The sequence below is a fragment of the Mus musculus genome, chromosome 4, assembly GCF_000001635.26.
Source record: "Mus musculus strain C57BL/6J chromosome 4, GRCm38.p6 C57BL/6J".
Lineage (NCBI taxonomy): Eukaryota > Metazoa > Chordata > Mammalia > Rodentia > Muridae > Mus > Mus musculus.
Window position 1 is genome coordinate 65,902,378 of NC_000070.6, and position 18,235 is coordinate 65,920,612.

General features: G+C 39.7%; 1 protein-coding gene across 5 annotated transcripts in view; it reads right to left on the reverse strand.

Moving 5' to 3' along the window:
- Astn2 (astrotactin 2) overlaps window positions 1–18,235 on the reverse strand; it is a 1,023,735-nt gene that overhangs the window by 521,575 nt on the left and 483,925 nt on the right. For 3 of the 5 annotated variants that reach the window (NM_019514.3, NM_207109.2, XM_006538105.4), the window contains 3 exons: window positions 11,336–11,420; window positions 10,184–10,258; window positions 9,283–9,420 (listed from right to left, as the gene is read on the reverse strand). In NM_019514.3, the coding sequence (NP_062387.2) occupies window positions 9,283–9,420; window positions 10,184–10,258; window positions 11,336–11,420 (298 nt within the window). The remainder of the gene's footprint in view (window positions 1–9,282; window positions 9,421–10,183; window positions 10,259–11,335; window positions 11,421–18,235) is intronic. The other 2 variants (XM_030253680.1, XM_006538104.3) reach the window with 1 other exon arrangement.

Consider the following 18,235-nt stretch of genomic DNA (forward strand, 5'->3'; position numbering starts at 1 on the left):
CATAAACTTTTGAGGCAGTGTATGCTTATTTTTCTCAGCTGGCATGAGGGAAGTCTTATATGTACTATCTCTGATTTAGCCCGTCCTATAAAATAGACTGATAAGAAGAAAACCAGGGAGAGATTGGGCAACATGTGATGGAGTGTCTGTCTCTTTGATTCTTCCTTTGTCAGAGTCTGTATCACCTCAGGATGAATGAGTAAGCCAAGGGTAGTCTAACACATATCAGACCAATAACATACCTTCTCTGGAATTCTACAAAATTTATCTCATGCAAGAAAAGCATTACTCCTTTGTAGCAAGGAGCATACATATTTAATGACACATGAGTATTACTACTACTCCCCTGCAAAATGGAAGGTAGCAGAGAATGGGAAGGAGTGAGTTACATAGTAGGAGAGAATAAAGCCATCCTAATAGAAAAATGAAGAAAGAAAGACAGAATCTTAGTATATAATCCCTCAGTCTTTATCTCATCTCCCTTTCGAGCTTAACTCTCACCTTTCCCAGGACAGTGTTCCAACGTAAGTCTTACTGAGTCATTCAAACCAAGTTCTTTTTCCCTGAAACTAAAAGTCACTCTGAGTTATACCAAGCATAAAAATGCTCTGCATGGGGGGAGGTCCTAGAGCGTGATGGATTGAGCAGAGGTCACAAGTCTACACTCCATTTCCAATGCCTTCCCTCCAACTGTTGTGCATAAGTCATTAGGATATCAACTTGCTTATCAGTCAAATATGAGATTAAAAATAGCGTTACAGCTTGGAGAGATGGTACAATTAATAAATTACTTACCACTCGAGGAAGATGACCTGAGTTAGATACCTAATGCCCACATAGAACACACACAGCCACAAGAACCATATGCATCGTCACATGCTTAAAATCCCGGTGCTAGGGAAACAGAGACAGGAGGATACTTGTAGCTCACTCATCAGCCACTCTGTAGCTACAGGTTCACTGTAATGCTCTTTCCCAAAAAATAAAATGGAAAGTAACTAAGGAGGACTTTTGACATTGACCGCTTTTCCCACATATTCATCCACAGACAATAAAGTCATAGGCTTGGCAATAGGCAATGGCCCTAGGCTTCCCGCAAATCCTCACTCCAAGCCCAGTGTACTTGCCCAGGGTACAGACTTTCACGTCTGTCTCTCCTTTTAGTCTGAAGATGTGAAGACTTACAGCAGCCTAGCAAGTCCCATTTGAAAAGTATTTAACTTCTAATGCAGATATAACAAGTTATTTCTCAGCTTCACTGTAACTGCAAAGCCGTCTATAATTCAACATCAAATATTTATTATTACATTTATTAAAATTTTAATAATTTAGCATTTCCTGTATGTAAGATGGAAGCTTAGCTAACTGCTTCCCCTTTAACCAACCTGGGTCACTTCAATATTTATATTCTGAAGTCTCCATTTGAGTTCCATTTAGCAGAGGCTGTGTCTTGAGCCCTCCACCTGGGCTGCCCATCGGTGCATGGTACAGCTTCCCCTGTGGCAAAGACTAACAGAAATCCCATGCTTCGGAGTGTTTGAAGAGATTTACAGAGCCTGGATGGAAACTCATCCTAATAGACTTCACTTTTATTATGCTCGCTAAACTAAAATGGGAAAACTATATGTGTCTCCAGGCTCACTGGCTGACTGACAGGCAGTGGGAAAGGAGCGGGAGAGGGACAAGAATCTCTCCATTGGTAGCACGTGTGGTGGCCTAGACACAGACTTTTATTAGAGGAGGTTTTTTGTCCAAAACAAAGGAGGAATCTGGTGGTCTAGGGCAAATCTGGATCCTACAATCTATGAACCAAGTTGACTGTCAAAGGGACTCCTAATTTACTTATAATATCTTTTCGCCATTTATATTTTATTTTGCAATGGCATGCCTTGAGTTAGAGGAACAACACAAGGAATTGAGTTTGGCCCTTCAGTACAAAAATCAAAAACAAAACCACAACCAAAAAAATAGAAACCCAACCCAAACCTAACTGAAACAAAACAAAAAAGCAAGCCATCAGGCAGACTGGAGAGTTCAGAATCATGGTGCCCAGTCTCTGTATAGCCAGTTTACCCTACTCAGGGAGTACTGGGCCACTGAAAGACTGTCTCAAAAGCAGTGTAATGGCTTCTGAGGAAGTGCACTTCATGTTGTTCTCTACTCTCCACACACATACACAGATATGTGCATTTCCACATGTGTCCCTGCACATATACAAGCAAGAATGCCTTAAAACTTAAAAAATGAAATAAAAACAAAAATAAAAACTAGGAAAGAATACTTGCCCACAATAACCAAATGGTCAGTAAAGACGAAGATGGAAAGCCAGTAACCATGTCTCCTGATCTTCCTGAGACTTTCCTAAGCATCCACAGCAGCCAGCACGAAGCACTAGATTAACAGTCACAATTCAAATACTGACTTACTACTCACATAACATTGTGCACAGAATTTAATTCATTGATTTCCCTATCTGGAAATAAGGAGTAACTATTCCACTAGTTGGAAGGAGTCAGAATTCACACTTGCAAAGGGTCTAGCCAGATCCAGACATATATGACACAATGATCAGACACAGCTTGTCTTTGCCATTTGCAAGTATGCAATTAAGATGTAGTTTGCGTCTCAGCAACATCCAAAGTTATGACTGTGATTGTTATTCCCACTTATGACTAAGAAACAGAGGCTAACAAGGCTTCAGTAATTTGGCTGAGGTTAGCCAGTGAGTGGTAGAACTGGAAATTAAGCTTATGCAGTTTTCAGGAGGGTGTGTTCTACTCACTTTGCACAATACTCTAATCTTGGGGTTGTAAACTCATGGCTGTAGAACTGATAATGGAGGGATAAATGGTGGGAGGAGTCTGAAAGCTTGAGTGTTTATTTTTCATGGGTCAAGAACATACGTATATACACAGACAGAAAGATGAATATTCTTCTCACTCACTGAACACCAATTAACCATCTTGTGATATACAAGCCCCTCAATATACATCATCATATGAAAGAGCCCACTAGCTTCTACCTTTGGGGTTTTCCAGAACAGGAAACTGACTTGATGCAAGCTATGCATTCAGAGCTCACAATCAGCTTGTATTTGACTCCAAAAGCTATGCCCTTCCCATCATTTCTTACCTTGCTATTCTTTACAGTTTTTGAGCTGGCACATTGCCTACCACACAGGCAAGCACCCAGCATGTGTATGCTTAAGATTTCCCCTTAGCATAGTGGTATACATTTACAGAACATAGTGATTAAAGGCACTGCCTTTAGTCTATGTGGTCTCTAGCTTGGAGAAGAGAGTGTTGGGAGAAAATAGCATGAGTGTTTTGTCTCTATTATTTTCCCAGAGTCTTTCTCATGCATCCTTTTCTGCTCCACTGCAGTCAGATTGAAGTGAAAGCCCCAGCCTCAGGCCCTTTGTTCATGGGTAAAAAACTTGTGGTGTTTTCTTGACCCATATCCCATACTTGGCATGTTCTGAATTTTCCCCGGGGACCACACTACTTGTAATCACAATGCATGTAGCTAAGTTCTCTAATGTTTTGGGCTGAGAGAGGGAAGTTGTCGTTCAGGACAAGGTGGGTAAAGCAGCTTGCCCCTGCAAGCATTGATCTGAAACAGTGACTACATTCCTCTGATTGGTCAGAGGCATAGACGACTACAGAGAAGGAACATGGGCTTAAAGGGTTCAGGTTTGAGGATTTGAAGCCTGATTTTGACATTTACTGGCCGTGGTCTTGGGCAAGTGACATGACTTATCTGAACTACACGGGCTGTTGTTACTAGTACAGTGTCAGGCATATTGAACCATGGGAAAATATATATCTCTTTACTCTAGCAAAGTGTCTCAGGTTATAAGACTGGATTTTAGCACAATATTATGTATGAGAAGGCAGCCCAGATTAAAAACAGAAGGGAAGGATGAAAAGAGATAGGACTAATGCATCCTTGCAAGACTTGGGAATATATTAACCTAGATACCAGGAGGTAGGGCTACTCTAGAGTGGCTCAGCACTCAGATATTCTATTTTAGAGTTGAGCAGGGAAATTCTGCTCTGTTTCATTTCCTAGTACACTTGGATTCAAACTTCAGTGAGTAGCTGAGTTATTAAAAATCCTGCCCCATTAAACTGGTGGGTTGATCTTCAAAATACCTAATTCAATAAGTAGAATCTGTTTCCTGTGTTTGCAATAGAAAAAAAATCACACAAACTGGGTGGCTTGACTGATAAGGAAAAGGCTTAAATTAGTATTTCTGGTCTGAAATCAAGGTCAGCTACCTTGTGGAGACCGTGTGAGTGTGAGTGTGTGTGTGTGTGTGTGTGTGTGTGTGTGTGTGGTGTGTGTGTGTGTGGTGTGTGTGTGTGTGTGTGTGTGTGTGTGTGTGTATGTGTGTTTCTGTGTGTGTGTGCGTATGTGGTCTTGATTTTATGTTCACTACCTTCTGCTGGCTATTTGCTTTCTTGGCTCATGACTGTAACACATTAACATTTTACTCTTTCACACTGTCTCTTCTATATGTGTCAAATGCCCTTTGCTTCTCTCTTATCAAAGCATTTTCTGTGATGTTCTCAGTCATACCTATAAGCCAGGAAATCTAGGATATGTTAAAGAATCTTAATAACATCTATAAAAAACCTTTTGAAATATAAAATACAAATAGTATTTACAAATTTTAGACATCAGAGCCTCATACCTTTGGGTACCACTGTCAATCTATCGTAGATACCTGTGAGAATCTGTGTTTCTAACATGTTTCCAGGAAATTTTAGACCAGTGAGTGACCAATTGACATCTTGACTATTTAACTCAGAGATTTACATGTCTGTAAAACCCCATTTTCACCTCTAGATGTGTCTGACCATATCTAGCATTGTGTTTTCTTTCTATCTGGAAATTTCCCTCCTTTTTGAATATCACAAGTTACATTTTTTTTTGTTTGTTTGTGGCTTTTGTCTCACCTAATACATTGAACTTCTTGCTTTATATTTTGTATTTCTACTAGACAGCCGTCTACATAATAAGTGTTCAATAAATTCTCAGGGCATGGAATTGAAAGGGCAAAAGAACAAGAAGAAATTCTTAATTCTATTCAGAAAGAACTCAATGTGAAAATGATCACCAAGTGTGCAACGTTAGCCTGCATCCTGATGTCCCATTATTCTTTCAACATTGTTCAGGAATTAACAGCACTTCACAATTTCATTTTCATTGATTGAGATCATAGAAAAATCACTGAGGAGCTCCAAATGCTGGGCTTTGTGGATGATTATTATTCTCACTACAATAGCTATTCTCACATTTCTCTTATAAGAAGATCCAGCTCCAGGCGAAGTTGTGAAGAAGGCCCAGTGTGCAGTAAGAAGCGTTATTTGCCATGCTTCCCTCTCCACAAGGAACTTTTATTTTCTTTCTCGAGTGAGCCTCTTGTTCCACACTCCTTGCTAAGCCAGGAGACTTCTGAAAGCAGAGGCAAGCCTTCTTCATGTCTGTAACACCAGGGTGCTTGGCACCGTGCCTGGCACGCAAGAGGCACCAGGTACAAGCTGTTTTCATTCTTTAAAGAATGGAAAAGAATTCATCTGAAATTTAACTACACCATCTTTGTCTCGAGTCCTGGAATTCTCATTTTCAGCAGCATCATGCTGGGGTAGGCTAAAGAACGGGAGGCCTGCAGAAAAGGAGTCTCTTCATTTGCCCTTTTACCCCTCCGACTTAAAAATCCTCCCCTTCCCCCGTAGATTTTGCCCAGCTAAGCCTTTTCTACAATTTCCACTTAATAGCCAACGTTCTTTTTAACTTCTGAAAACAACCTGTCCTTTCCTTTTCACCTCTCAAAGCATCCTCTGATTATCCACACATGGTTTTCTTTCTTTCTTTAATAGCGATGCCCATGTCCAAAAAGCTACAGGCCTGGCAAACCACAGGAGACTGCACATACTCATTTAAATTCTTCCCTAAATCTTATGACACAAAGATTAGTGCAAGCACTCAATGCCAAGGCTCTGCTGATTTAAAAACGCATCAATTGGATGCACCCTTTTTGCAAGGGAAAGGGAAAAGAATTAAAAAGTAAAAGAGGAGAAACTCTATTATGCTACCGTCAGAGGCATGATAATTATCGTCTCTAGAGAGCTGATCATTGTCAAGTTCAGCACTTTATTAGACTATTTAATCTTCTCTCTTTATTGTGCATTATAAGAACAAAACAGTAAAAACAAACAGAAAACAGAACAATTGCAAAGCAAAGCTTCTCCTATCTTCAATGTCCTCAAGGGTAAACAAGAGCCACAGGAAATCTAGAATGCAAGAAGGTGATGGAATGAAAGTGTGAACGGGGCTGGTTCAGCTGGCCTCCTAGGTTTGTAACTTTAAACATTGAACTTTATGTTTAATCAAAATAAAAGTGTCTCACAGCAATGTGTCCTTTGAAGAATGCTTGGGGAAAATGTCTATAAAAGCATGGCTATGAGGAAAATGTCAAACTTCATCAGCACAAGCCCTCCAACCCGCCCTTAGTCATTAACCTTCCATTACCCAAAGTAGTACAAGGGCTTTTACAAATCAGTAAACCTAATAGTATAAATCATTATAAAAAACATGTATATTCTTTTAGGTCTGGATTCTGTGTTTCAGTACTATTACACACACACACACATACACATGAGACACACAAGTTTCTGTTATATAAATACTTAGTGGTGAAGTCAATAATTAGACGTTTGTACATCCAACGTGAGTAGATATTGTTTGACCGATTTCTACAGTGGTCAAACTAATTTACATTCCTCTGAAAAGTATATAAAACACTTACTTTTTATACTTAGTTTTTAGCTTTTTTTTCGCTCACCATGTGTTGATAATATTAATTATAGTAAATTCAGCTACCACAGTGGGTCACAGCTATTCTAGATATGGCTGTGAAAGATCTCATACTTTCTGCTCAAATTCATCACAGGTTTAGAATTCCAGCTCAAATTTGCAATGCACCTTCAAGCCATTCCTAGACTCTTATTGTAAAATGCAGTTCTGTGTTTCCCATGCTTCAATTGCCACAGTCTTCATTCTAATCTCTTTGCTGTGATTCCAGGTCACTGATATTGGCTATCTATAATTATGATCTATTATTTATTAGTTTCAAACATATTACCTGACTGGGACTTATTAATTCTTTAAATGCTCATGATATGCTTGCCTGGGCAATACTATGTTAAACAAGGTTTATTAATGTAGCTTGGAAAAGTCCACTGTTAGTACAAATCATTTCACATGGAAGACTGTAATGTTCATCAGCTCTTGCTGATTAAAGGCTAAAACTGGGCTTCATCACTTCCAAAGAGGAACACAATCTAGGCCTTAAGTTCATGTTTTGTCTGCTTGCTTAATGTTTATAAATATAATGTAAATAACAGCCTAGCTACATTAGATGATGATATAAAGATAAAATGCAGTTGCATCGGTAAAAGATTATGTGCACAGGTTACCATCAGTGGGTATGAGCTATTATTCTTATACTTGATGGGAAAGGCATGCTATCTTCATTTTACAAAGACCTGGAATCCTAGAAAATAAGAATTGGTTGTATCGTATTGCTTACACGTGGCGAAAATTGGCTGCTCACCCACAGCAACACTTAACACATGTATCTTCATTAAAATCCCGAGGACAATGTCAACCACATAGGACTTTGTGGAGGGCAAGCAGAGTGTCTTTCACAGGGTTTCAGCTGAGATCATTAGAACTCCTTGAGAGTTTTTCTATTTGATGCACCTTGCTCTAGCTTTGCAATATGCAATGCCCAGAGTCTTTAACAAGCTTTCCTCAAATGCTGGCTATTCCAATTCTATATTTAGACAAATGAAAATAATGGAATCCATGATGAATCAGTTTTTATGTTTGCAAATATTTTTGTTCTTTAGTTTTAATAACTTGCTTCTGCATTTTATAAATGCTATTCATTTATTACCTTAATTAGCTTTTAAGTTTTCTTTAAAGTTTTAATTATGTGTACATATGTGCTGGCACCTGCACATGAGTTCAGGTGCCTCAGAAGCCCCCTAGAGGATGTTAAATTCCTGTGAATTTGTAGTTCCAGGGAGCTATCTGTAAATCACATAATGTGGGTGCTTGTAACTGAACTTGTGTCCCCTGGAAGAATGGAAAACATTTTTAACTGCTGAGCCATCTCTTCAGCCCCAATATTATATCTTTTTTAAAAAAAGACCATTGTTCTAAAAACTGAATAGCCTGGAAATTAAATAATAAATAAACATGTTAGTCTCATCCTTACACGTGAAATGCAGCAGATATTGAGAGTTACCTCTCAAGGATTTCTTGGAAGACAACAAAAACGTGTTCATTACAGTTTAATTCAGAGTGAACCTGTGTCAATTGTTGAGTGGTAGGATCATCGTCACAGGTTCATCAGTGCCAGGTTTTAATTTTAGTTAAGAAATCAGTAAGTCATGGGCAAGCTGCTTTTATAGTTAAGACTAGAGTTCATTTATGGTTATGTCATAATTTCTACAGGGTTTCCTTTACTCAAATTGGAGACAGAGAAATAAGTCCACACCAGAAAAATCCAGACTTGTATTAGGATCAGATCTAAGACCCATGACTTAATGAAATCAATAAACATTTAGTAGATGTCCAATATGTACTAGGAACTGGGGATTACAAAGCTAAGGAAGTTCTTTTCTTTGACCTTGAGAAAGGCAGCACATAATGGAACAGCATAATGTATAAGCCACTAATTATAAGAAAGGAAAGGAAGCTGGCAAGGAAGTTGTTTGCAAGGTACAAGGCACAAGAAGAGTGATGCAGTCACATCTATTTCATCAATGAAGATCAAAGGGCTTGACAGATTGGGAATTCAAATCCTGTGGATTTTTCAGAATGTCGTCTTCACAATGGAAAACAGCCTACCCTTTAAACTTTCAAGCCTCTCCAAATACTGCTAATTAATGATTTTATGATAAGCTCATCCATAATAAATCTCACAATGAGTGGGATCATGTATCAGCCTTATATCAGCCGTGGATAGGTTTATTTATTTATTTATTTATTTATTTATTTATTTATTTATTTGTTGGAGAGCCATGGTGGCAGAATACAAGTCAGTGCTGCACAACAATGGAAGGTGCTTCTAGAATTTAGGAACAGATGGATTTGACACCATTCTTTACATCTTCCAGACCTCTATCAACATTACTGAACTCCATCAGAGTGCTTCCTCAGCTACAAGAAGTCCTCTACACAGGATCTTAAAGGTGGCTTCCCTACCTGACATCCGCAGGGTCTTCTGTGACGAGCACATCCGTCTTGCAGCTGGCCAGGGGGTTGATGGACAGCTCCACCGGTGGCACCACAAAGCTTTTGCTGACCGGAAGCCAGAGGCCTTGGCCCAAGCTGAAAGTAGACCTGCAATGTAAGAGTTTCCATTGGGGAACTCCCCGAGAAGCAGAGAGTAAAAGAAAAAGGGGGCCCCCTCCCCTCCCTTATGGGGCATTTTCTCATCTTTCCACCCAACTTGAATTCTCTGTTCCCCAAGACCAGAGTTAGCCAGATTTGCTCGTATTCGAATATTTGCTGCTTAAGTGTATGCATCATTCAGCCGTTGCGCCGTCTTGTGGAGCTTGTTATCTTTTTATGAGTAATGAGTGGACACTACGAAGTCAGGGACTATTGCATCTCTGCTTGCTTGCAGTCCTGATGCCCAGCAGGAGTTCCATAAAGAGTCAGAAGGAACAGTCGGGTACACAGGGTAAGAATGTGGACTCTAAATCAATTCAAACCAACATTTCATCCCCTGGTACTGCCACTTAATTTACTGTGTGCCTTTATCTGGTTAAATATAGAAGTTTTACGCACAATTTCATAGAGGTGAAAAGCAGAGGTAATAAAAATAGAGTTTGGGCTTGTAAAATATTTTTTTTATGTGGGTAGACTGAATAATCTGTAATGCCTTCTCTAGTTTAAGTACCCGTGTCTATAAGTCTAGAAACCAGACAAACAGGAATCAGATTCCCATAGCAACCAGGCCATAATACTGCATCAGTGCCAGTGAGAGTGCTTTTATACTCAGTGAGACTCTGGATCAACATTCTAAGACTGCGCAAACATACCTTCTGTCTACCCTTCCTCCTTTCCCCTGTATCATATCCCAGAAAGACTGTCAACTCACCTGAGAATCTTTTCAGGGGCTTGCTCTCCTGTCACCAGATCATAGCCCCTCTCCAGTGTTGTGTAAGGCCAAGGTCTGAGGAAATAACGCATGGAGAGGAAAGCAAGAAGACAAGGCATAGCATTAGTCTGAAGTAAGCAGCAGCCAAATTGTTCAACAGAAGCTACCCAACAACATTCCATAGAACTACCTGCTGCAGGCGACTGTCTACACTGTAAAGGAATGTCTTAGGCACTTTACAGAGGACTCAACATTTTCATTCAGTTCACTTGTCTGTTTCTGAGTTCACGTTCAAAAACCCAATTCCTCCTCCGCATACCTTACTGATTATTTCCTGTTTCGGTGTACGAGTGAAGCATCAGTGCTTGAAGCTTCATCAGTCATGTGCCATAGTACTAAAGTGTGATTCAGCAGAAGAAATAGGTTTCACTTTTCACTGGAATGTATGCAGAGAGGTGTGTGTGTCTGTGTGTGTGTGTGTGTGTGTGTGTGCATACGTGTGTGCATGCATGCATGTGTGTATAGTGGTACAGTGTGTTTTGATTTATAGTTAAAATAATATTTTATTAATTAATGGAGAATCTCATATAATGTATTTTGATAATATTCAGCTCATCTAATTTCTACTCTTGCTCAACCACCCACCCAGCTTCACATTCTCTCTCTGCTTGCCTGTTTTCTAACCCAATGTGTAATTTGTGCTGAGCAAATACTTTTGGGAATGAGACCAACCATGGAGAGAGACTGACCTATCAACGGTCATACCTTTTAAGAAAACTATCAGAAGCTATAAACATGCTAATATCTCTTCAGTTATAGGCGGGACTTCATGCCTACTTTTCCCCATTCCATGCTGCTATTATGTCTTGCTTGACCTTGCTCAGGTCTTTTACATACTATCACAATTCCTGTGAGTTCATATGAGAAGTTATTCTGCTGTTCTAGAAGATATGAGTTGTTTGTAGTAATGCACCACCTCTGGGTCTTATAATCTCTCCAGCCCCTCTTCCAAAGCCTTTGGGAAGAGGTCTAGTAAGGATGATCTCGTTTAGAAATTCACACTATGCAGTTTCTTCTTCTCTGCAAATTCTAGAGCAGAATGTAAATGAATGTGTGTTTTACTCCCCTGCCCAGAGGTCCTGAGTCACTCACCCTTCACTTTGACCCCAGTCACTGCGAACACATAGATGTCTGTGGACTGGGTCAGGGGCGTAACCTTCATGACAACTGCACTCCCCTAGAAGCAAACAGAAACAGGTTTTGATACATTACCTCTACACATATGCTATTTCTTGTTTCCCTTGTTTTCCTAGAAAAGTAATCAACTTGCTAGTTTGGGAAAGGACTTATGAAAGAAAGGGTCCAGGATCCACTGCCTACTGACTGTGGTTAGCACAGAGTTTATGCATATGCTCATCTCTTCATTCAGCTATTCATCTCTCCATCCAATACAGTTTGAACACCTTCAGCTGTAGCTCTCAGCTCTACACCACAGACACAAAGGAAAAAAGACATTACTCAGTGGTTAATGGGGCTTACAGTTTGATAAGGAAAACTGAGAATAGTCAAGTAGTATAAGAGCATCTATTTTCAAGATATATCTACATATTTGATTATATTTATATGTATATATGTCTATATAGTATGATATTATATATGCATTGTACAAGTATAAGTAGAAAATTCAATGTTTTCCAGTGCAAAGAGCCGGCCTTTTTCCTTTGTGTCTATGGTGGCAACTTCTTCAAGAAACTTTTGATTTTTCTCTTTTGGAAAATGTGTGCTGCCTGCAGTTTACCTCTTTTGTTTGTTTACATCTCCTCATCTCTCCCCTTCTCTTTTCATTTTCTTCTGCTCTGATCTTGTTCTTTATCTCTCCTGTGCTTCCTTCCTTGTATCTATCTACCCACTCCTGTGCCCCATTGTTTTTGTCCTTAGCAATGTCTGTGTGAGTTTGCATAGGGCCTCCAACTAGTCAACACTGTGCAAAGTTTCTCCTTCTGTTGCCACGTTCATTTCAGTGTGCCTTGTCTATTTCCAAAGTTCAGAATTCTACAACAGTTTGCAGAAGGTTCCACTAGATACTTATGACGGCTGCTCACTGCATTTCTGAAAGTGTGAAGTTTTAATGTTAAATTCGTTATTTTCCACCAAAGGTATACTTGTAAAATGTTGACAGATGCTTTTCCAAAAATATATTCTATAAAAGAAATAAATTTAGGGGATACAGTACTCTCAGTGGGGTGATTTTCCATGTGGATGATGTGCACAATTCCCTCCCAGTCTTATTTTGAGAAAATTGCATGGCTGGGGCTGGAGCTTAATGGGAAAGCACTTGACTTAGGTTCTATCACCCATACTTACACTGAAATAAAAGACAACTTGGTGGTCCAACAGTGTGTGGCATCATCATTGCTTGATACTCATCCCAGAAACATTAGAAACTGTCTAAGCTTAGCCTGCTGCCTAGAGGAGAGTCAGTCCCAGTCCAATGAGCAATTAACTATCAGCTATGTATGTTTAACACATTTCCTGGCTATTGATGTCTGATTGCCTTCACTCACATCTTTTGGGGAATCATAGAGATTGTGCTTGTCATGATGCAAACTTCTCGCAGCATGGTAAGGGATGGGCATTATTTAACATGGACGATTTAGGGACTTTTCTGTTTTAGCTTTTAATTTTTGTTAGCATTTCATCTTTTGAATCTTCTTGAAAGTTAAAAAAAGGAAGAAAGGGGGGGGGGATGGGAGCAGGCAGACACCGAGAAATCACATTTGAACATTGAGGATACTGGTAAGAGTACACAAATCGACTCTTTTGGCCAGGTAGATTTATTTCAATTGGCCTCAAGAAAAGCAAGTCTTCCTGTCATCCTTATTTCATTGAAGAAGATGCTGAGTCTCCAAATAAATATGCTAACAGGCTCAACCTCTATGAAATATAAACTGTGAATTCAGTCTGTAACTACTTTTTGTTTGTTTGTTTATTGTGACAGTCACAGGTGCAGGAATCAGCCAATTCAATTCTTTTGTTCTGCTGTAGGGGTTTTGGGTATTGAATTCAGGTCACCATGGTTACAGGTAGCCATCTATACCTACCATACATCCTATGGATTATTGCTTTCTTCTTAAATGTTGTACAGACCACATAAACAAGATTCTACATGGTAACAGACTGTGAAACTCTTCCCAGAACTACTTGTCTCAAAATGTTTATATTTATTCAGTAAGCTTTCTCTATTCAACAAGGAACCCTGAATGTTATACATTTGACCTTCCATAAAGCATTCTGAGAGGAACAGGCAAACCTTTAACTCATACTCTGTATTGGAATGTGTCTCAATCTTTGTGTGGCCAGCACCTTGTAAGTGTTTGAAAAATAGCCTGGACTTCATAAATATTGGTCAGAATGCAAAGGTAGTAAGAGGGTATTCAGTGTCAGAGAAGGGATCAGGAGTAGAATTTGAAATATTCAAAAGATGGTTGAAAGACAGCGGAGAAAGTGAATAAAGTTATCTACCTTTCCTTTCCTCTGAGCAGGTGGCAAATCATCAGGGTGTCTTCTTGTAGGCAGTAATGTTTTCTACAAGCTTCCCCCAATCAGCATGCCTGGGGTGGTCCGCTGAGTGCGTGTGCTGTATGTGTGTTCCAGTAAACTGGTTCTTTCAGGAGGAAAGGAAAATTGACTCAAAGGGCTGAGAGCCTTGAATTTGGATAGCAGTAATTTACCAACGGGGGAGGGGCAGGACTTGCTAATGATGTGTTAAAATGCAACAGCCCCTTCATGAAATATTCACCACTTTAAACATGTCTAATATTAAAGATTAAAAGTCCCGGGATTTGTCCTCGAGACTCCCAAAACTGATTTATGATCTGCCAAAAGACACAGACCTCGTGATTCATAACAGGAGAGGTAAAACAGTTTCTCTTAGCAAAGGGAAAGGAAGTCGTGCTACAGTAAGCAAGGAGAAAGGTCCTTTGGTTTCTCCTAGCCTATCAGTAAAGGGCTCAGCTCATTCACCCTTCCCATGTCTGCTGGGGGATCTTGGTGACAGTGAGAAGTTTGTTCAGTGAAAGGGCACTGCTATATTTTTCTCTTTCCTCCTGGTGTGCTTACTAAACAAGTTTTCCTTGATTCAGATGGATCATTAATTACTGTCACTCATTATACAACAAATATGTATCTTGCAAATGAGAATCAGTCACCCCAGGGGCTTTCGTAGAGCTGCCTAGAGAATAGAAGTAGGCAGAAGGCAAAGCCCACAGGGCTGGGAACAGGCCGACAGACCAGATTTTAACTCTGTCTAGTTGTGTGATTAGGGAAACAGAGGAGGTTATAATCTGCTTTATCTCTTTGGTCTTAGTTTTTTCACCTATACACTGGGAATGAGATGACGGTGATACTACTATCTTACAGAACAGGTGAAGGTAGAGAAGAATACAGGCTGTAGCTTAGGTAGACAGGAGTTGATCGTCAACCTATTCCTTTCCTCCTCTTTAGCTTCTAATATGGTCCCTTTTAGTGCCCACATACACTCTAAATACACAAGTATTTTCTCTTTGTTTTTTTCTCCCATGAACATTGGTTTTTCCAGATACAAAGTTGAGGGTTGAAATAAATGTTTATCAATTCTGAACACCAAGATTTAGACATTTTGCTTTGCCTTTCCAAATCCCTAACCTCTGCTCTCTGGACAATTTGTTTTAGCCTTGGCTAGGATCGCTCTTAGCAGTGGGGTGGGTGTCTCTGGCAACATCTCCATCAGTGCCACAGCTATTGGCTTTATTGACTTCTTGTCCCTATTTCGCTGATCCGGCAAATTTTCCTCTGTTTGCAACCAAGCATTTCCTTCTTGTTAGACAAAAAGCCTTTGGCAAGTAGAACTAAGGGTTGTTTACCCCTTCCCTGGGTAGGTACATTTTCCCACTCTGCCTCTGCACGACAGGGTGTCAAGAGTAGCTCCGCTGGGACACATGTTAGCATACTGATTGGAAATATCTGTTCACCTTTGCATTTATCATCAGTGTGAATATTCCTTAACAGACATAATTAACTTTTCTTGTTAGGACTGCATCCCAGCACCTAAAATATGGCACCACACCCATGGACGCATTTAATGACCAGATACTAAAGATAATTCATAAAAAGGGATATCAATTTTTTATTTGGCTGTTTTTCACATTAACTTAATGTTTTTTAAGATTTTTTTTGATTTTGGTTTTGTCTTGTTTTTTTTTTAATTGCAGTTTAATCAAATACTTTGGATCATAATAAAATAGACCAATAATTGATATAAGACAGGTTAATTTCTGAATAAATGGACAGTGGGAAGAAATGAATGAATGAATGAAGGAAGGACTAATGAACATATCAATATAGTACTCATGAATTCAAGATGATTTTATTGAGAATACCAGTGGGAAAACATACTCATGACAGGTAATTGCCAGCAAAGCAGTCATTGTGAACTTGAGCTGAGGAATTGTCCAAAATAGAATTCTATTATACATCAGAGCAGACAGAGCCCTTAAAGATCCTTCAGTTCAGATCTTCCCACCTGCATTTTTCAGAAGAGGAAGTCAAGGTTCAGAAACTAAAGGGATTGTGCCAAATATCTGGACTAGTCTCTGGGGTAGCCAAGGTTAGGACTTAAGTCTTTTGTCTACCAGAGCCACCAGAACACTTTAGTCAGCTTTGGCAGTATAATTCTTTAGTGCATATTAAAACCATTTTAAGGAAACTTTTACCCTTTTTACTCCTCTGACATTTCTGAATTTCCTATAATGAGGATATTACATTTCCAAGCAGGTATTATAAAAAAGGTAAAATGAATTTGAAATATCCTTAAGCACATTAAAAACACACATTTGTATGTGGTTAATAATGCAGACCTAAAAATGTTTAATCTCTTCATTAAAGTGGTTCCCATAAGGGAATTCAATTAAGCAAATCTCCATCATGCTAGTTACTAGAACTCAGTATTGCCAGCTACAGATGAGCTGTGTTGGCTTTAAAATATTTACTCTTGTCTCTTATGCCTTATTTACAGCGCTCTCACTTTATGCTGCATATATCCTCCTTTCATAAACCCTTATGCAGAAACTACGGAACCCCACTGATCACGAGCAACTGGATTTATTTTATCTAACGCTCTTCAAAGTGAACAGTGCTTTTCCCTTAATTTTCTATGGCCAATGGGCTGGTAAAGTGGTTGACCCTGCAAGATTCCAGTTCTTGATTCAAATGCTGCATCTCATCTGCTACTAGAAGTGGTATAAGTTGCTTCTCTCTCTGGGGCCTTTTACTTACACATAATAAGACTGAGACCAAGTGTCAGCTGGAAATTTCAAGAGACATGTTTTTAAAATCCCAATAAATGTGTCTTTGGCACATTTATTGTTGCGGAAACTATTACATATCCTTGAGTTCTTGTTGCTCCTGAGTAGGGGAGGCCCATTTGAAATATTGTTTTAGTAGAAGAAAAACCATACTTAGCACAAAGTATGGCTTTGAAAAGTCAAAGACTCTGTAGTCTTGGTGCTCTCCATTTGTTTGTTTGTTTTCATTTTATATGTATAGGGTTTGGCATGGCAAAGGACTCCAGGACTCTTCCCCATCTTTTCAGAAGCCTGGTGCTAGTTATCGTTCTTGTCTGCAGCATCTCCTGTTGAAGGAGGCCCACGCAAATTCAGGGCAAAGCAGAAGGCTGCTCTGCTGCCTTAAGAGGATACTGGACATGTACAATCTTATTCATCAGCCTAGTATTCTGACTCCCATCCTCCCCCCTTGTCATCCTCTTAGGATTCCATTTTCACTTGCTTGCAGCTCAGTCATCACTTATCATCACAGACCAGGGACGCTCCTTACTGTTCACTTTCCTATTTACTCTTTGTGTTCCTGTTGCTTAGAAATACAACTCCCTGGTGTCTCAGGGCACAAAGCATGGCATGCTTATCTGTTATGACTGCAACTATGATCTCTTTGCCCTGTGGCTCTGTGACCTGCTTCAGAGTCAGGCACAGGATAGAGGGGTAAGGAAGGATTGACATTACTGAGGGTCAGCCAGATTGTTGCATAGAGTAACGGAATGCAACTGATGTATATCATTGCATGGCCCAACCATCAAATGAGTGGGTGTAATATAGATATCCTATTTATGGGCGAGCCCTCCACTGAACAGGGTCGCTTGAGATGTACTTGCAGACTTCTTGCTGTGGGTATGTTATACAACAAAGTCTGTGTATGTACATATGCATGTGGGTATACATTTATGTGTAAATGCAGGTATATGCATATATAGAAGGTAGAAGAGGGCAATAGGTGCATCACTCTCCCTATTTCTATAATGCAGAATTTCTTTGTTCTCACGGGGCTTCTGTGTTTCTCATGGATAGGGAAAGCCAGCAAGTCTCAGAAATGTTCCTGTCTCTGCTTCTCTGGAGCAGGTGTTACAGATGTGAATGGGATGGGTTGTCTGGGTTGTCACATTGGTGCTGGGGTCTGGACACAAGTCCTCATGATTATGCATCAAATGCTCTTATTTCCTGAGGCATTTCAACACTCCCAAAGTTGCCTTAATCCCACTCCTTGAGAAAAGTACAGCCTGGATACTAGAAGAATGGATCAAAGGAAGAGAGATCAGAGGTTAAGAAAGTACAAGAAGCAAAAGAAACTTAAGTGGAGATGTGATTGTTTAAAAGGAATGAGATGATTACAGCTGCTTTCAATATAACCAGTGCCATTCAAGGATTACGTTTAAAAGCATTGTTTCCCCCTGCAAATCACTTTTTCTCTGTCTCCTTCAGTATTTACATCTGTAAAGTGAGAAGGCAGAATTCACAGATCCAAAACACCCTTCTTAATGTGGCCAAATTGTGGTCTTATTACATAATCTGGTTTTGTTTCTTGATGGCAAGCATCTGTCCTGTTAGTGAGTGGGTGGGGATGATGGAGCTGTTTGGGAATGTGGGCTGGATTTGGTTCACTGAGAAATATGGCAGGAGTAAACCAAGAACAGAGTACCATCAAGAGCCCTGGATAGACTTGTTA